At 44.4% G+C, this 21,030-nt stretch overlaps 1 protein-coding gene across 1 annotated transcript; it reads right to left on the reverse strand.

Annotated features, from left to right (window-relative positions):
• Positions 1-2,141: 2,141 nt before the first annotated feature.
• On the reverse strand, positions 2,142-19,206 carry eef1g (eukaryotic translation elongation factor 1 gamma). The gene is made up of 10 exons (XM_056300069.1): positions 19,171-19,206; positions 18,153-18,311; positions 13,896-13,959; positions 13,452-13,594; positions 12,801-12,944; positions 12,360-12,489; positions 11,864-12,071; positions 5,297-5,469; positions 2,997-3,121; positions 2,142-2,522 (listed from the first exon to the last, which is right to left on the reverse strand). Exons 1-10 carry the CDS (start codon positions 19,180-19,182, stop codon positions 2,364-2,366), a joined length of 1,317 nt encoding a protein of 438 aa, XP_056156044.1. The 5' UTR covers positions 19,183-19,206; the 3' UTR covers positions 2,142-2,363.
• Between the last annotated feature and the right edge of the window lie 1,824 nt (positions 19,207-21,030).

A 21,030-nucleotide genomic window follows, 5' to 3' on the forward strand; every position in this document is an offset into this window, starting at 1 on the left:
TACATTTCCCAGGCCAATAAATCCCTTCTACATTTGAATTTGAAGGAGAGACAGAGACAGAAGGATAGATAGATAGATAGGAGAGAGGGAGACGGAAGGAGAGATAGACAGGAGAGAGCAATAGAGGGAGGGAGAGGCAGAGAGAGGGAAACGAGGAGAGAGAGAGAGAGACGGGGGGGGGGGGGTTCCACTAGTGTATCTAAACATTCATTAACGCAGAATGAACCATTGTTCAGTGACTTTGCTGTTTTATAATCCAATATGAAAATGTTTTATCTCTTATTAAACAGTTGGCATTTAAAGACGATTGGATTTATCTGTGGTAGTCACTGTTTACCCTGCTATGCCCTATTCACACATTACTCATGCAGACAATCTGGCAATGAACTAAAAAAAGGGGCATGGCAGTGGTGAAAGGACGGGCCTTCCTGGCAGCTGGATGGGAACCGAGAGAGAGAGAACTGGTGATGAAAAAAAACCCCAAAAAAACCAAGTCATCAAAACAGTATCACCAGTAAAAGGCAAATACACCCAGTTTTTCATCATGACTGGGCATGCTATTTTGAATCCTTGTTTTCTCTCTCTTCAACTCCACCTTTGAAATGCACTGGGCGAGACAAGGATATAAAACCTCGAAACTGTTCCTCTCCAACTGCTCAAAACAAAAGGTGGAAATCATGAAGGAAACACTTTTACGTGTCAGCCGAGGCCTTTAAGCACATCCCCAAAACGCTGAGCACTCATGTGCTTTAACAGATAGATGGATGTGGACCAAATCCTAATGTGCCTGGAGCCACAAACATCTCAGTGTTTTCTAGGTTTATTTGTACTGTGCACAATGAAGAGTGTGCAGCCTCCCGTTGACAGTACGTATATCTGAGTTTGAATGGGGTGTGGTAGTAAAACCACATAATTATCTGCCTACAGAACCACGATGCCAATTCATTCTCAGATCTTTTGTCTACTGTGACGTATACTTTCATATGCTGATATAAATTTCAGCCTTGCAGGCAAATCTGATAGGTATGAAAACACATTTGATACCTTGCCCCCCGGGTAGGAATAGGCAAACCAATCGGTGCGTAATGTTTTCATTTTAAAAATTCAAATTTGAAGTATCTTGGTGAAACACCATCACTATCTCTTACCAGTAAATGCTAAGGTCTTACCAACCTGGCTAGATGCAGCAATTTCTAATGCTCTTTTTGGCGTCATGACAGGCCGGTCTGATGGGCAGACAGAATTGTAGTAACCCAAAACTTTTTTTTTTGGCATAGTTTAGTTCCAACTTTGAAAATAAGTTCATTGTCTCGTGCAGAAAACTATTGGTGAAAAAAGCTACAACAAAGATTTCCATGAGTAGCTGAGCCCAGTCATCTTCCTATATCTTGCACCCTCCAGTCAAGACCAGGACTGGGGCATTCAAATTGATGTACCAGCACGCCCTCTGCAGGAATACTTAAGAATTGTGCCATACATTTGTCACCCATCTACCAGTTTTCCAATTTGAACGGAAACGTAGAGCTGCAGTTTTAGCAACTGAGTATATCTCCGTCCTCAATTCAGGACCAGCGATGTCCAAGTTTACACGTTGCATTAATATTTAATGGGATAGAAAATATCACTCAAAAGTCAACCGGACAAAGCTATGCCAAGAAAAATAAGGTTGAGTCACAAGAGTTCAGCTTGCATTTATTGTTCAGGTTTTACTGTATTTGTTCAATATGTGCTCAACCGTATAGGAATATCATCTCTACTTTTACTTAATCTGGATCCAGCTCAAAAATAGGACAAATCGGGACAATTTGGAACTGGGTATGCAGATGGGCTACAAACAAAGGCACAAAGAAGGTATATATATATATATTACATAGAAGAAGAAAATCTTTCAGCTTGTTCCGTTTCCCAGGGGTCACCACAGTGGATTTGAGTTTCCATTGGTACACTGAGGGCACTGCACCGATGGCGGTCTTGTCAATCCGCATAATGATTTGGCAAAATTTTACGTCAGATGCCCTTCCTGACACAACCACTAACCCTATGGACGGGAGCACAGATTATATATATATAAATATATATATAAAACCTTTCAACACATCACATTTGTAAAGTCATACAGCAAACGAATCAAATCCTGATAATAGCATTGTGGGAAATGCTTTATTTTTCAACTCAGAAACAACCATTTTGGGGCTATTGTGACACAATCCACCCCCAAACTTGAAATGTCGTCTCAAGTTTTTCAGTTTTAATAGGTACAAGATGGCTGAAAGTCCGCGGGTGTTTTTTTGTTATTTTTTTTTTTAGTGTAGACGGATAGCAGAAGCGCAAAGTGCTGTTGTTGCAGCTGACCCGCCGTCCTCTCACTTGAAGATCTTGCCCTGGTTGAAGGCCTTGCCCACATGCTTGAACTCTCCCTCCCATGCAAAATACTCCTTCACCATGGTCTTGCACTCGTCGCTGTCTGAATCCAGTTTACGCCAGTCATAAGACTCATAGTCGATCTGCCAGTCTTCAGACAGCTAGGGAAAAAAAACAATATTTATGTGAATCAGCCGTAGGTATACTGAAAATGTGGCAGGACAAAACTGACTACAGCTCTAATTATTGGTAAAACCACTCCTAAATTCAAAACCCTTAAAGGTAGGCGTAGGCTCAGATCAAAAGATAACTCAATTTTGATTTGGCCAACACAAATATACTTTGCATGCGTCTTAATCACATGGTAATAGAAAATAGTGTTTACCAAGTAAAGTTTGACTGCCAGTCAAAAGGGAAAAAGAAAACACCCATGAGCCTATTATATCAACTCCTTTAGGTTGAGGACACCAAGGTTTTGAGTTGGTTTTTAATGTTGTAGGATATAAAATCCATACAGGTTGAATGAGAAAATATGACCCAATTTTGTCACATGCCCTTTGGGGGTCAAAAAAAAAAAACCTTTTCATTTTGTTGGCTATAAGTTGTTGAGGAACTCAAACCTTCCATATACTTACAGAGAAAGCCAAGTCCTGGCCTCTGAAGACCCAGATACCCGAGATGCTGCTGTCATTGTTTGTGCCAAAGAGGATAACACTGGCGAAGGCGTTCTTTCGGAGCTTGTCCAGTCGCTGGAACATGCCTGTGGAGAAGAAAAAAGGAGATTAGGACCAATGCACCAATTAAGGTGGGATATTCTTTTTGATATGTATTGGGTAAGGTCTTTTTTATTTGAATTTAAAGGTGTTTGATTATCACGGCCATCTCTGCTGTGATAGGATATTCTTTTTTTCTCCAAGCAAGTATACCTTTGTATAGGTGTCAAAGTAACTACTATATTGTTTGTTGACTCAGTTTTAAGTCTGCACAATTCATTTTCCCTCTACGGGTAATTTAGATTTATCTAATTTCTCAATACTGGGGACACAAAATGCAAGCCTCACTAGCAGTCATCTTTGTATAGGACTTCATTATAGTGTATGTACTGATGCTCTTCCTGCCATATTTCATATGTCAATCTCCCTTCCCCCGCAGACAATTTTCACAAGTGGTCCATAGCCTTGCTTGCGGAGAGGGACCTTTGTAATGCCTTCCATTATCAGCCTAAAGGATTTTTTTTAAACTGAAAAGGTTTCCTCTACGATTTCCACTAACGTGCAACTTAAAATTGCAGATTTCAAGTCATTTCAATGTTCATTCATTCGTTCATCTTCAGCCGCTTCTCCGGGGTCGGATCGCGGTGGCAGCAAGCTAAGTAGGGCACTCCAGACGTCCCTCTCCCCAGCAATGCCCTCCAGCTCCTCCCGGGGGATCCCAAGGTGTTCCCAAGCCAGATTGGACATGTAGTCCCTCCAGCGAGTTCTGGGTCTACCCCGGGGTCTCCTCCCAGTTGGCTGTGCCCAGTAAACCTCCAAAGGAAGGCACCCAGGAGGCATCCTAATCAGATGCCCGAACCACCTCAACTGGCTCCTTTCAACACGAAGGAGCAGCGGCTCTACTCCGAGCTCCCTCCGGATGTCCGAGCTCCTCACCCTATCTCTAAGGCTGAGCCCAGACACCCTACGGAGGAAACTAATTTCAGCCGCTTGTATCCGCAATCTCACCCTTTCGGTCACTACCCAAAGCTCATGACCATGGGTGGCGGTTGGAACGAAGGCTGACTGGTAAATTTAGAGCTTTGCCTTCCGGCTCAGCTCCCTCTTCACCGGTACAACGTCCGCATTACTGCTAATGCTGCACCAATCTGCCTGTCAATCTCCCGCTCCCTCCTACCCTCACTCGTGAACAAGACCCTGAGATACTTGAACTCCTTCATTTGAGGCAACAACTCATCCCCAACCCGGAGGGAGCAGTCCACCATTTTCCAGTAGAGAACCGTGACCTCAGACTTGGAGATACTGACTCTCATCCCAGCCATTTCACACTCAGCTGCAAACAGCCCCAGTGCATGCTGGAGGTCACGTTCTGATGAAGCCAACAAAACCACATCATCTGCAAAGAGCAGAGATGCAATTCTGAGGTTCCCAAAATGGACACACTCTCACCTTGGCTGCACCTTGAGATCCTGTCATTTCAATATTTAGCATGTCCCCCCCCCCCCCCAACTGTATCCGGCTAATTACCCCACTCTTCCGAGCCACCCCCTCTGCCGATCCGGGGAGGGCTGCAGACTACCACATGCCTCCTCCGATACATGTGGAGTCGCCAGCCGCTTCTTTTCACCTGACAGTGATCGCCAGGGGGACGTAGCGCGTGGGAGGATGACGCTACTCCCCCCAGTTCCCCCTGAACGGGCGTCCCGACTGACCAGAGCGCAGCAATCAGAACACATACCCACATTCAACTTCCCACCTGCAGACACGGCCAACTGTGTCTGTGGGGACGCCCAACCAAGCCGGATGTAACACGGGGATTAGAACCAGCAAATCCCAAGTTGGTAGACAACGGAATAGACCGCCATGCCACCCGGATGCCATGTTTTTGAATTTTGACCAATTAAGTAATTGGTCAAATTTATTAATCAATTAACCAATTAATCTAAATTATAAGGATAAAGCTTTCATTAAGGGGGTCAAGGATAGATTTGAGTCATATCTTTGTTAAATATACCGGAAGTTTCCGGAAAACCAGAGAAGCAACAGTTAAATAGCAACAGAGGGATTAACAGATGGCATCCTTCGTTGTGCAACAGTATAATATAGAAATGAGTTAATGTGCCCACAGCACTTCTAAAAAGGTATGTACACTCAAAATGTCCAATTTAGTGCCTTGACTGAAGAAACACATTGGACTTAAGAGTCCTTTGTTGGGGTCTCACCTGTGATAAGGTTGCAGCTCATGAAGGTCATGGTGAGCTCCTGGGGATATTTGTACTGGCTGTACCAGATGGAGTAGCCCTCACGGTCAAGGTGCTCCCAGAAGTGGGGGATGGCAACAGTCAGCGTGTCCTCGTTGGAGTACTTCCTCTTGAACTCATCCATAACAAACGAGCTGCAACACAAAGCAAGACAGCTTAATATCAAGAGAGAGAAAGTGTATATTTATGTGACACCCTTGAATTAGGCAACAACCCAAACACACAACTTAGTACCCGAAAGCACCTGTAATCGCACTTTTTAATTTTGCTTCAAACACCTACAAGCAATGTAGAAGTAGTTTTCAGCCTGTCATTTATCTTGAATTTTGATCTGTTCAACAACCAGAAGACTAAAGGACGCATTGCAACCAGCACACATGGTCAGCAATGCTTTGCCTATGTGCCCATAGCATGAACCAGCCTTTACATCACTAAAACAGGAAGTGACTGGGATGAATATGGACTCAATTCTTTCTTCCCCTGCCAGATATAAGACTCAGTGCCATGAAAGGACACCGCCTTGCCCAGTGACAGGGGTAGGGTCTACATATGCTAATGTGGATGCACTGAAATTCCATAAATTTTTTTGGTACATGTTGAAATAAGCAGTTTTTGGCAACAGCTGACAGAAAAATAATACCTGCAATTCTGACCAATAACTACTTGCATACACATTCATTGACTCATTACATAAAGCCACTTAACGTGACTGTGGTTTCATGGCTCTGCTCCACTATGTCTGCATCTTGTGTATACTAGGTCACACAATGCACCGTGCGGTTTTGGCACTGAGTAACAAGTGCCCAACAGCCTAACATTTTGGGAAAAGGGCTAGTGGCATGGTGCTTTAATTGTTTCACATAAGGACAACAAATGTAACAATTGAACTTAAATTAACATCGCGTGCACACATCTACACCCTGACGTCCTACCCCACTAACAAATACTCCTGGAGTTGATCAGCAGCACCCGAGTTTAGGCTGCACCACTGTGGCAGGGAAAGCCAACAACTGGTAGTGATTAAGATTGATGGGACAAATGGTGTATTGTCACCCAGGTATAATCCAAACATGATTCCCACTCATTGGGAAATTATTTTTCAATACTTCAAGGATAATTTCCATGACTTTTGCTTTGGATATAACTGACAGCTGTTGCTCATGGAAGATTATATTATTCAGTATTAAAGGTACCCAATATATCTTTCTTTGTGAACATTTCTCACCAAAACACATTGTGTGTGTCCTAGAAGCTCAATAAACATGTTCCATACATTGCATAAGTCTTTTGCGTTGCTTTATTTTGTAATGTTTTGAAAGCTGCATTACTTAAAACTGCCGATGTTCTTTTTCTTGTCAGATCACCACGCTACATTGGCATGCTGTTACCACCAACTGTTGTACTGAGTAAGAACAAGCAAAACTTCATTCACTTTTCATTTGATTGACAGCAAGTCTGTGAGGAAAATACACTTTTTAATTTTTTTTCTATAAATTTATTTCTGATTTTCCTTTTTCTCCCAATTTAGTGGCCAAGCGATCCCTATTTTTAGTTCAAACACCCACCCTCGTACTGCATGTGTTTGCCAACTGCGTCTCTCCGGCCGGCAGTCTCGAAGGAGACGCCTCGCTAGTTTGGTGACGAGGCAAATCCAGGCCGAACCACTGCTTTTTCCGACACAAACAGAGACGCATTCATGTGACGAACACAAGCTGACTCCGCCCCCCTCCCGAAGACAGCATTGCCAATTATTGCTGCTTCGTCGAGTCTGGCCACAGTCGGATCTGATGAGACCGGGGTGCGAACCCCAGTCCCCAGTGGGCAACTGCATCGACACAAAGCCGATGCTTAGACCGCTACACCACCATGGACCCCGGAAAATACACTTTCTTGGTTAGCATAACACCAGGCAGTTTGTCGTGTGGCTGACAACAAGGTAACATCATTAAAAGTTAGTGGCCAAACACGTGTATTAAACTTCAGAATGGAGACAAGTGCTGAAATGATATACATTTGCTATTGCCTAGTTAATAAATGGGCTGGGTCTTCCTTTAGCCATCCACATCCCAGGGTAATGGGTTCAGGGTTAGGGGCGGTCATGCTGGTGTCAAGAGTGGGTTGAGACATGGGAAGAGGAGCTGCTGTCAGCAGGGAGGTCTTCCACAACGAGACTGAATAGGGTCCAAAGAGTCCAGAAGGTGAGAGAGGAAGTCCAGCGGTTATCTGACTAGGGATGGAATGATACAGGTTTTATCGCGGCTCACGATAAAAACACTCACCAAAAGTTGATTGTGGTGAATTTCCATTATTGGAATAATGATAAATGGGGATAATCGTGAATATCCGCACATGAGTGACTTGGAAAAAGCCATCTAGCTCACTCTCTCTCTGGGCTGCATGTTGGGAGTTCGGGAGTTGTCACTGTCACATCTCAGCAATATTAGTCAGCAGTAGATGTGAGTCACATGCGTGAGCATAAATGGTTTCCGGCATGTAATCAGTGACATTTGTCATTTTGTTCCATGCACCTGCGCACATGAAACGAAACAAAATATCGTTTCCCCGAGCCCACAGCAGTGCAACACAAAGACAAAACCACATATCCAAACTACAAGAAAATATATCCAAACCCAAACTACACACATATAGCTAACATGTCCAAAAAAAATTTCACTGCCCCAACAGCGCGAACACCAGGATGACTGTCGGAACTGCCGGTCTGCATGGGCTAGCAGTTAGTTTAGCCTGCCCCGCTTCCGGGTCCTGTCACACCACCCTCTGTGTTTCCTCGGGCGCAGCAGACCAGGCTCCCCTAGCCTATCCAACACCAGTTCTCCCAGCCAGACACCTTCGACAGACTCCACATGATGACACCAAAAATACAGTCAATGCTAGGCGAGGCCGCCACCAGACCGCCCTCTGTATTATCAGAACTGCCGGTCTACATGGGCTAGCAGTTAGCTTAGCCTGCCCTGCTTCCGTGTCCTGTCAGACTGCCCTCGGTGGTTCCTCTTCGTGCACAGCAGACCAAGCTCTCCCAGCTATCAAACAACGACACAAAATTAAGACGCAGATGTGGACAAAGACACTGCATGGACGGTACTGGGGTGAGGCCACTGCAAACAAATTTGCGCCGCCATCTTCCCACACCGCTACTGGGTGAGGCTGCTGCAAACGTGAATTTGCGCAGCCATCGTCCCACACTGGAAACGGAAGTTTGACTGTGCTCTGCTTCTAACATTGGAGATCCCCCCCCCCCCGTTTTTTTTCCTGCATGATCATTAAATGTTTCTTCTGTTTGTTGGCTGATTGGTGACTGTCCTGCCATTTCTTACTGGTTGTTTTGTGGAGAAATGGCATCCACTGAGACGCCACCTCCATCTATCTGTCATGGGATGCGAGTCATCCTGTTGGAACCCAGTGTTAGCGGTGGAGGTGGTTTTGTTGGCCATAGGAGATTAAGTTGCCATTGGGCTTACCTGCTGGGTGTTGGCGAGAGTCTGATGCCTTCTCCACACCAATACGGTTATTTCGCAATATTTTCCTCTATGTTTTGGCCTCTCAAGAGATTTTTTAAAATGAACAGGGAAAATAGCCATTTAGAAAAATATCTGTACCTGTGGTCAAGGCCCGAATCTGTCCTTGTTTGTTTTTCACTAAAAAGGATTTTCACTCAAAAAAGATGTTCTGTGATGCAATAAAAATATTTGTTTAACAAAATGTAAGGTCAAGTGATCCCAATAGGTTTTAGTGTCATTTTAAGAGTTTTAAGCAATTTTTGATGATTATCAGGATAATATTGTGTATCACAACTATTTTGGCCAGGATAATCTTCGAAATGTTCATATCGTCCCACCCATATATCTGATGTTAATCATGTTAAACGAACGTAAGATTAAAAAAAGCTGTTCATTTGGAACAGTTCATAGTTTAGATAACAAAAATGTGCATTATATAGATGCGTGCAACTTACAAATTTGTTATATAGTTTGGGTTCACTTGCCCTTACACAATATTTGCACTCACAACATGCAGTATTTATTTACACACATTTCCTTGGACAATTCCCTAATTTTCCTGACCAGGATATGGTTTTGAGCAGCGGTACTCAAACTTGGCCAACTCAGAAGCCACATTGGCATTATTTTTTTTGTAAGAGCCACATTACAAAAATGTCTCCTCACCCAACCTTCCTAGGGTCACAGGGTGTGCTTATTAGGATACTGGATAACGCTACTGCTGGAAACTGAATTATGTGTTGATGGAATGTACCAACTATCACACAGAGAGAAGCCTCATGCAAGCAGAGCTGTCAGAAATATGAGTTACAGAACTGTTATTCATTTTCTCCATCGCACTGGACTCTAAATTTAAAGTATTTAGCTCATTTAATGGAGTTCTACACATGACCTGTGGAGGGCAGCAATATGCCTTTACTGCGCCTAGTCTGCCGCAAATTTATCCGAAGAATGTTGCTGCTGCAAGTGTCTCAGACAATATCTGGTGAAATATTTGGTTAAAGTGTTAGAAAACGCAACACTGGAGAATTAAAGAGCCTCAATACAGTCATCAAAGAGCCACATGCAGCTCACAAGCCGTGGTTCGAGTGCCACTGGTCTTGAGGATGCCTGAGGCTGAAATCGGGGAACAATTTCTAAGAGTTGTCGAACATCAGCCAGAACTTCCTCTATCTACTCCTTTATCATTCCATTTTCCTTGTCATACATTAGTCAGGCTTTTGTTTCTTTGCCTTTGCGGCAGCACCTCAGCATAATTCTTTGTGATGTTCTTCTACCCTTTCTTCTTACTTAGTGGATGCAAACTGATGCAGCTCGATATCTTTTTCGTGTAATTTCTACAGATATACGTCTCCCCATGCTTGTGCAGCCTTGTGCATGTGCTGTAAAAACACATAATACAAAGAATACGGGGACTCGCTGCTTTGTAGTGCCAAAAAACTACATTGGTTACCTTTAACTATCTAACTATAATTGGAAGCCTGAACAGTCTCTAAATACATTGTGTAACCTTTAGCTCAGTGAACATACCTCCCAAACTTCAAGCACCAATGTGCAATCTCAGCAAGGAAAAATATAAACAATATGCGGTAACAGCTAAAGAAAAATTTGCCACCTGAAACATCAAACTTGAAGGGCACACCGCGAACAACAAAAAGACAAGTCATACCTAGCCCTCCCAATATTCTGACTGTCATTAGCAGTCAGTGAAAGTGCACAAAACTGTTACGGGGCAATGTCCTACAGTGAAAAGAAAAGTTTGTTTTGTTCCCACTCTTGTGGTGGTGCATTTTAAATTCTTTGGATTCATTTAATTTCATTTTAAAGTGTGGGTTTGCCAGGTCTGTCCGGCAGCCTTCCCTACCATCTGATCCAACTCGCCACCAGGTGGTGATCAGTTGACAGCTCTGCTCCTCTCTTCACCAGTGTCCAAAACATACAGCCGCAGATCTGATGATACGACTACAAAGTCTATCATCGATCTTGGGCCTAAGGTGTTCTGGTACCAAGTACACTTATGAACTACCTTATGTTCGAACATGATGTTTGTTATGGCCAATCCATGACTTGCACAGAAGTCCAATAACAAGGCACGGCTCGGGTTCAGATCGGGGAGGCCGTTCCTCCCAGTCACGCCCCTCCAGGTTTCTCCATCATTGCCCACGAGAGCATTGAAGTCCCCCAGCAGAACTACAGTCCCCAGGCGGAACCCTATCCAGGACACCATCCAGAGACTCCAAGAAGGCCGGATACTCCGAACCGCTATTTGGTGCATAAGCACACACAACAGTCAAGAGCCTTCCCCCCAGTGACTCGCAGTCGTATACAAGCGACCCTCTCATTCCCCGGGGAGAACTCCAACACGGCGATGCTCAACCGGGGACTTGTGCATATCCCCACACCTGCCCAGCACCTGTCACCTTGGGCAACTCTGGAAAAGTAGAGTTCAGCCCCTCTCTAGGAATTTGGTACCAGAGCCTATGCTATGTGTGGTGGTGACCCCAACTATATCTAATTGGTACCGCTCCACTTCCCGCACCAGCTCAGGCTCCTTCCCTGCCAGAGTGGTGACATTCCACGTCCCGAGCACCAGTCCGCGATGCCTGCACGCCCCAGTTCCCACCTTTGCCTGCCACCCGGCCTACATTTCACCCTACCCCAATGCTCATCCCCATGGGTGGTGGGTCCACGGGGTAGTGGCTCCGTGTTGTTTTTTGGGCTGGGCACGACGGGCCCCATGGGCCAAGGCCCAGACACCAGACGCTTGCTAGCGAGCTCCCTTCCCAGGTCTGGCTCCAGGAGGAGGCCCCGGTTTCCCTTTTCCGGGCAAGTTTCTGTAGCTCTGCTGTTCTAACTTCATTGGGTTTCTTGGGAATGACCATGAGTATTTAAAAGTGTAAACTCAAAGTAAAATGCATGTAGTGTATACAACAGTATAAATTCTGAAAAATCAAAACAGACAGGAACGACTTTAGATTATGTTGGCTGTGCACTGCATGGTATATTTTACCTCTTTGGCAAATGGGCGAAGGGGTCCTTGGCTTTGGGCTCAGCAGCCAGAGCAGCTTCACACTCGTCCATCTCCTCAGCAGCAGGGGCAGGCTTCTTCTCCTCCTTTTTCTTTTCTTTCTTCTCCTGGGGCTTGGCTGCCTCCTTCCCTCCTTTTTCTTTCTTCTGAGGGGTCTCTTTCTTGGGCTGCATCTCAGCAAATCTCTTGGCTGGAGGAGTGGAAAAAGGCCTGTTTTGGTTAAATAATTCCCATTTGTTTGGCAAGATGACTTTTGGGGATCAAAGCTGTAACATTGCAAAACTCATTTGCAGCATATGAGACTGATAATAAAGAAGTCAGTTAAATTATGGGGAGAAAAATGTTTTGGCACAGATTACACCATTAAAATGTCCCCTGGAACAAGCATGACTGTTATAACTCCTGAAATGAAAAGCTCAACTCGCCCAAGTCTCAGGGTGTGTGCATCTCATCATTTCTCCCCTTGCCAAAAACTCACCATCAAACTGAGCCATCTTGTCACACAGCTTGACCTCCCCGAGGACGGCTTTGAACTGTGGCTGGTTGACGCAGGTAATGAACCAGCGGGTCACGTTGGGGTATGGCTGACGGAAAGATGGCTCAAGCACCTGCAGGTGAAGAGACATTTATAATTCAAACAAACAAAATTTCAAGATAACAAATCACTCAATTTTCACATTCAAAGAAGGCATTTCTTTGTTACTGTAGTAAGGCCATTACTTATGTATGCTTCAAACCCAAAGGATGTTAGGTCCTAAAATGGTACGTAAAAAGAATAAGGGTAAGGTAATACTAGTCACAATGCTGAAATGATTATATTTCACCAGGAGAAGCGTCTATTAAGCTACATCTGATAAGAGCTGTGAATGAAAGTGCATCTTTTTTTTTTTTAAGTGTAATCCTGCTGTTTATGTCTGACCTGTTTGTAGAGCCACAGCATGGAGCAGGCCACGCTGATGTCGGCCAGGCTGACCCTCTCGCCCACCAAAAACGTACGGGTATTCAGATGCTGGTTAAGCACTGTAAGGACCTTCTTCACCTCCTCCTTGGCCTGCTCTGTGGCCTTGAGTCATACAGACAGACAAGAATAACTACATTGGGACTACAAGGTATTAAGAGTCAAACTATGCAGTCCCAATCATACTGAGCCACAATACGATTGTGGCATTATGGAACTACAGAAGTCCAAATAAACATCACCCCTGACCTTCACCCAAGCTTGAAGCTAGATTAACAACCAAGATTAACATGCAAACAAATGTCTTTTATGTAAATTTCTGCCGCTGATGTATTTACGACAGTAGCAAATCCACAAATGTCCAACTTCTCAACGCTACTGTGCTTGCTCAAATTAAGTTAGTTAGGTAACATTTTCCTAGTGACAAAAACAAAAAACAGTGCACACAGTGCTTCACATGTTCACCATAGCAGCCAAATGTGGAAGAATAAGGCTGACAGCAGCAAGTTTAAAGAAAAAAAGCAAAGTTGTTGTGGTGAACAATCAGGATTGTCGCTTTGAATCAATCATTAAAAACCTCATCTTAACAAGAACACTCTGAGGGCTGCGCACCTGCTTGTTAAACTGCATAATTCCCAGGGTTGGGAAGACCCATGCACTGGCCGGAGGGATGATCTCTGCGTCAGCAAAGCTCACCCACTGCAACACCTGGGCTGCAGCCTGGGGCGTGGTACCACGCAGGGCATCATTGCTCACTGTAGTTGGGGGTTGGAGATACAAACAACAGAAAGCCGGTCATGGCACTGGAAGAAGGGGTGATGGTATATACTTAAGCATCAACAATTAATATGCACGTCATCCAAATAAGGGCAGCATCATACACAAGATGACAAAGTACCTATAAGCCTTTAGCTCTTAAAACATGTCAATAGCTTTAGAACTTGTCAGGAAATGCACCATCTTCCATTTAATAGATTGTAAATTCAACAACTGTCCAGAATGACGACTAAAGTATAAGGTTAGCAATTTCAATGTTAAGTAGGGTAAGGCACTTACAGTAGTGAGCAATGGCGTTACTCTCAAACAGACAGAAGCCGTCATCTCCCTGGTAGGCAGGTACCTATTGAGAAAACCATAGAAGAGCCAACACATTAAGTGCATTAGTAACACAACACAGGTGTAAGTATAGGGGTCTTTAACCTGTAAAGAACCAACAATCGATTTGCTTGAATCAGTCTTTTTACTTTTTTTTGGCTGGACCAGACCACCGGGCCAGCCCTACAAACGTGGATGTCCCCAAGTGATCGTGTTTAGAGTGACTGAGTGAACAAATAACATGGTTGGGCAACTAGATCAGGTGACAAAATGACATCACCCAAGTTACACGATTGGTTGGCCGACCAACGACGTCACTGGTAAACATGGAAGTGGGAGTTTCCCTATTGGCCGTTGGTCTTTCAAAATGAATTTGCACAGCGGTTCAGCTCATTCCACATTTATCTCACACTAACAAACAGAATATATTGCTGCTTGTGGATACTAATGAAACACAAAGAGCAGCATTATTTTGCTGCTCTTTCCATATCTGGTTACACACAGTACAGCATAGAGCAAGAGTAGGAGAGAAAACAGCTCTCCATGTGCCGAGAGGCATGAAGGAAAGTGCAGTTAAAGCACCTCAAATAATCACTCTGGCAAAACACAATACAGAGTGAGTCTTTGAAAAATGAGACATCTGCAGACAGAAACAGATGAGAGAGGAAGGGGAGTTAACAGATAATTAGAACAGTTATAATAAATTCAGTTCTCTTTCAAATCTAACATCCCAAGATATGAGTGGAAAGTATTGTTCTTGCAAATGCATTTCTAGTCCTTTTTTTTTTACTCAAACGTACCTAACAATGTCATAAATTATGCTACTTCAGTACACTTTAAGAACTAGAAGAGGGTAGCGTAGCAGTCTATTCCGTTGCCTACCAACACGGGGATCGCCAGTTCGAATCCCTGTGTTACCTTCGGCTTGGTTGGGCGTCCCTACAGACACAATTGGCCGTGTCTGCAGGTGGGGAGCCAGATGTGGGTATGTGTCCTGGTCACTGCACTAGCGCCTCCTCTAGTCGGTAGGGGCGCCTGTTCGGGAGAGGGGGAACTGGGGGGAATAGCGTGATCCTCCCACGTGCTACATCGCCCTGGCGAAACTCCTCACTGTCAAGCGAAAAGAAGCAGCTGGCAACACCACATGTATCGGAGGAGACGTGGTAGTCTGCAGCCCTCCCTGGCTTGGTAAAGGCAGTGGAGCAGCGACGAGTGGGGTAATTGGCCAAATGCAATTGAAGAGAAAAAATCCAAATAAAAAAGAACTAGAAGAGTGTACATAGTAAAGTGCAGATCCCCACCAGGCGTATCGCCCCCTCTCTGGTCCTCTGACTTGGCGACAAACCACCCCTTATTTCACCTACCGGGAGAAGGGAAAATACAGAGGCATTGCCTGTGTATCTCCCTTTCTCCGGTGCTCAGCCTCAGGTGAAAAACCACCTGAGGAGTTAGCACTCAATTGCGGTATAAAACAGGTTTTTCAAAGGTTTTGAATCACTGCAACTACGAGAGGTCCTTGATTGTACAGTCGTAACTTTGCACAAATATTATTAGGCTGACAGACCCAGTGGTACGCAAGATTAGCAGCAGAAAGATGCAGGCACACACAGAAACCTCCCGCCCCAAAAAACTATGTTTTTCCTGCCATTCTAAGACCTTTGCCCAGCGCCCAAGACATTTGAACGGGAAATATGGGGCGGCGGGGGGGTTAATATGCAGCACTCGAGCTAAAAAAAAAAAAATCTACCAAATTAAAACGTTTTGCCTGTCAGTCTGAGGATGCACAGCCTCCTTGGTGGACCTTCACGCGAATGTAACCAATATGAATTTGCACTTTCCAAAAACAGAAGGTTTGCTTAGGCTGAAAGGTCCAGTAGTTTGCAAGACTGGCCACGGATACACACATACACACGCCACCAAACATAAGGGAAAAATATTACTGGCACCGCTACAGAAAATTGCAGATGAACATTTCATATCCAGGAATTCACATTATAGACACTACCACTGCCTAGGGCTGTGCGATATGACGATATATATCGTGTGACAATAGAAAATGTCTATAGTTTCATATTAATCTTTTATTTCGTTGTGTCGCAAATCACATTCTTTACGGCAATATTTTTCCTCATTTGGACGACTCTTCGCACAGCATGGACGCAGGCAGGAAATTTGCATGAAGACAATACAAACAAACATGGAGGACAGTGAACGTAACGCGGAACGGGGTGATTCCAAACAGGACTCCGACCAGCCAAGACAAAACGAGGAGCTTGTGCCCAAAAGAGGGGCTACTTCTAGAATATGGATGGGGTTTGGGTATGAAAAGTCTGACACGGACCAGAAAACCGTACTTTACAAAATATGCCGCATGCCAGTCCCCACAACAGACTCAAACACCACTTGCCTCATTTACCACCTAAGCAAGAATCATGTCAATTTGCACAAAGGTTCTAAATAATAGGAGGAAAAAAATCTAATATGAGTATGTACCTTCTATTTGCCGAGTATATAATTCAAAACATATAACAAGAAATAGGCCTTTCCATGTGGTCATTATAATAAACTATTTATTCATTGAATTTACAGAAAATGTACCATATCGTGATATGTATCATTATCGTGATATGAATGACCTATATCATGATTTGAGATTTTGGTCATATCGCACAGCCCTACCACTAACTAGCCCCTGTAACAAATTGGCCGCAATTTCAAACATTGACCATACACGGTCCAGCCATACAATAGGTTTTGACCTATTCTTGTTTGCTGAATCACAATGCCTGTGAATGGATCACATGCACTGCTAATGAAAGTACTGATGAATCAGTTGATAAGTTAACTTTATATAGTGCACTGAGCACTGCTATATTAGAGCTAATGTTAAGGCCAGTTCATAATTCCCGTGTCCGCATTTCCGCGAGGGTCCACTTTAGTCTGCGTGATATAAATGTCGTCATCCGCCCATGTCCGGGAGGGTCCACGTGCAGCCTAAAATTTGTGACCGCGTGGACTGTACGCATAGCAAGTGCGCCGACTGCGCATGCTCCAGATAAGAGCGGATGCTTGTTTTGAAGAGAGGTTGTGCAAGGGGATCCACCGTTACCCACAAATATATAATTCGTCTTTGAAAGAATACAAAGACAGCCAAATGGTGTTGAACTCCTGGCGAGAAATCGAGCAAACACTTGGGAGAGACGAAAATGCCTGTCGTCAAAGTGACGACATAAAACGTTATTTTGCATTACCGCCATCAAGTGGAATGGAGTGTGGACTGGGAAATTTGCATGCGTGGAACGCCAGACCGACGCAGACCCTGGACTGTAGTATGAATGTAAACGCATATGCATCTGAGCGACCGGTAAGTCTGCAGCTCTCTGCGGACACGTGAAGAATGTCAGAGCCTTTAACAAGTTCCCACCCACCCAGCCCCCTAATGCTGGCGCCACACTACACGATAATTGGGCAGATTATGGGTCCAATTCGCCCCTCCCAGCAATTACGGGGGCGTTCCCAGTTCAAGGCTGATCTGGTCTGCCCCTACGATCCTGTAGTGCGAGGGGTTTACAGACATAATCTTAAATTTCAGATTGGATTGGAGCCTCGCCAGTTTCGAATTTCAAATATCATTAAAAATGTTTGTCGTTTACGACTGGAAGTCGGTGAGACTCCTGCAGTGTGAAAGGAACAGCGATGGAATACTGAACAGAAACCCACAATAGCCAATGAGAGCGACCTGACCGGGAAGCGTCACCAACCGGATTTTGCGTACTTGTGTATATAAATGTGTAGGCTATGCAGATTCAGTCTTCTCAGCCATGACTTCATCCACAGCTTTTTTTTCAGTGCAAAACATAGCACACGCAAAAGTGTAACCAGCTGACGACGATGGCGGTCCGCACCAATGTTTGCTTTGCTCCAACATCACGTTTCATCATGTGCTTCTGTGAGATCCCAAGTCCCTGGAATCGCCACTCTGAAATTGTTTAGTAGAAACAGCAAGTGTGTGGCCCTGCGTCTTGAATGAATTGTCTGGTGTGTGCGCTCTTAAGATTAAAGTATTAAAAATTGATTAAATCTTAATTAAGTCCTTGTGTCTGAGATCTCCCACGTTTTTAAAATCAGTTACTTGAAAATCCTCTAGAGCGCACCGGATAGAAAATCCAACAGAAAACTCAGGCAAACCTTTTCAGCAGACATTTCAGTCCTACTCACCTTGCCCAGAGGGAAGTTGTTGACAAAGGCAGGGGTGCGGTTTGTCTGCCCGAAGGTGAAGGCAGGAGGGTTGCTGGCCACTTTGAGGCGAGCACCACTGTACTGGGCTGCAATCTGGGCCTTGAAGGCCCGCCAGTTTTCTGGGTACGTGTACAGAGTCTATAGAGAGAGAGGCAAGATAAGTTATAGAGTGACCAGTGATGTACAACACCAAAACCTTGCCAGCTGAGATACAGGATCATATATCAAATCATGAGTTGAGTTGACAAAAATGCCAAGAGGGACAGCTGAACAATGAACTTATGGCACCCACACACAACTGACAATTTGCAATTCGTGGGGGCCAATTTTGTATTCCATCTAAATGAATGGCTGTACACATAATAGAATACTATAAAAATGTGTAATTAAAAGCCAGAAAATCTATCTGACTACTTCTTAATAGTACATGGCTATGGTCGATTGGGCTGATGCTCAAATTTCTACACAGCCCGGGCATGTACAAAAAAAGATACGTAGTTGAAAACCCTTGAGATGATTTAAAAAAAATTCAAGTTTCATAGGCAAACGTGACTTGCAATAAATGATCAGATTTCTTGTCACCCAGCCATCATTACTGGCACATTAAAACAGCTGCGACTAGCACAACGTCGTGCGTCTTGCTCTGGTACACGCCAGCCTCCAGAATGAATGAACAGACTTGCAACAAAGGCCAAATCTAACATGAGATAAAGGAACAGCTGTTCCCCCCCAGCCTCGACATGAAGGTAACGTGGCATCCGTTTACGGCAAGCAGGGCGTCATACGGCCGGGACGCTACACCCGTGTACCGAAGATTCGGGGGGAAAACCGACAGTTCTTCACTAAATAACTCCAGCATCGACCACATTACACGTAAACGGGGGTAACTAGCGGTCTTGACAAACTGACAGGGTAAAGATGGGCCCGATTTCCCGTGGATTGTAATTGGGGGAAACGGAGAAAACGACTGCGTTCGCACACTCTCCATCTTACTTACCCCTGCCGCCATCTTCAGGACCGAGAGAAAGGAAGAACGCCGTCGCGCTTCGCTGACGTTTTTACGGGGCGTCGCTTGATTTCTACGTAACCCCCCCCCCATCGATTCACCCCAAATTAAAAACCCTTCGGTTCTAAAAACAAAAAAACAAAAAAAAAACTCAGTTCAATTCAATTCAAAATGTTATTGCAGACTCGGGGTCCATAACAGACTTCTAAAAATACAAATGAGTATTTTTAGAAATATTCTCATTGCATCATTATAAGCTACTCGAAGCCTCTGCAAGCTTGCCTTTTTTTGCAGTTTGACCCACAGGTGCGCAGTATACAGTTGGGCTGGGTTGGGAAACACGTCTCGCTGTCAAGACTGGTGGCCTGGTTTTTAATTTAGCAGATTTTGACCTCTTCTAAAAACTCACACACCGATCAACAATATATTTTAAATCTGTTCATTTTACTGAGTAAATGTGCATAAAATGAAATGTCTAATAAGAGACTGTTGGTCCATGCATCACCTACAAATGGTTTGAGGTCTAGAAGGCAAGACAATGTGTACATCTCTAAATTTGATGTAATGGTATATTAGTGGTGTATTGATTTTTCTATTGTTGCTTACTCTTTTGGCTGTAATGCTAATTGTTCTTTTATTCTTTAACCATTTACACACACACACACACACACACACGAGTGCTTTTTTGTATAATGCAACATAGATAATATTTGTCGATTTAGAGATTTAAACATTTGTGGATTTAGAGAAAGCATGACAGGGTGCTGAGAGAGGAGGTGTGGTATTGTATGAGGAAGTCGGGAATTGCAGAGAAGTGTGTAGGGGTGGTGCAGGATACGTATGAGGGCAGTGTGACAGTGGTGAGGTGTGCAGTTGGAATGACGGATGGGTTCAAGGTGGAGGTGGGATTACATCAAGGATCGGTTCGGAGCCCTTTCTTGTTTGCACTGGTGATGGACAGATCGACAGACGAGATCAGGCAGGAGTCTCCGTGAACTATGATGTTCACGGATGACACTGATCTGTAGTGATAGTAGGGAGCAGGTTGAGGAGATCCTGGATCGGTGAAGGTATGCACTGAAAAGAAGAGGAATCAAAGTCAGTTGGAGCAAGACGGAATACCTATGCATGAACGAGAGGGAGGACAGCAGAATGGTGAGGATGCAAGGAGTAGAGGTGACGAAGGTGAATGAATTTAAATACTTGGGGTCAACTGTCCAAAGTAATGGGGAGTCCAGAAGAGAGGTGAAGAAGAGAGTGCAGGCAGGATGGAGTGGGTGGAGAAGACTGTCAGAACTAATTTGCGACAAAAGGGTATCAGCAAGAGTTAAAGGGAAGGTTTACAAGATGGTAGTGAGACCAGCTTTGTTATATGGTTTGGAGACAGTGGCACTGACGAAAAGACAGGAGGTGGAGGTGTCAGAGTTGAAGATGCTAAGATTTTAACTGGGAGTGACAAAGAAGGACAGGATTAGGAGCGAGTATATTAGAGGGACAGCTCAGGTTGGATAGTTTGAAGACAAAGCAAGAGAGGCGAGATTGAGATGGTTTGGACATGTAGGATGCTGAAGATGGAACTGCCAGGCAAGAGGAAAAGAGGAGGTTTATGGATGTGATGAGGGAGGACATGCAGGTGGCTGGTGTGACAGAAGAAATTGCAGAGGACAGGAAGAGATGGAAACAGATGATCCGCTATGGCGACCCCTAATGGGAGCAGCCAAAAGAAGATTAATAGTCAGTTTAGTGTGTGGAACAGACCAGTGCATAAAATGGATCTGTACCATGAACTTTTTTCTTTTTAAACCTGTGCCGTCAGCAGTCTTGGCATACAACACAGGAAATGAGTAGGCC

The sequence above is a fragment of the Lampris incognitus genome, chromosome 1 (genome assembly GCF_029633865.1).
Source record: "Lampris incognitus isolate fLamInc1 chromosome 1, fLamInc1.hap2, whole genome shotgun sequence".
In the NCBI taxonomy this organism is placed as follows: domain Eukaryota; kingdom Metazoa; phylum Chordata; class Actinopteri; order Lampriformes; family Lampridae; genus Lampris; species Lampris incognitus.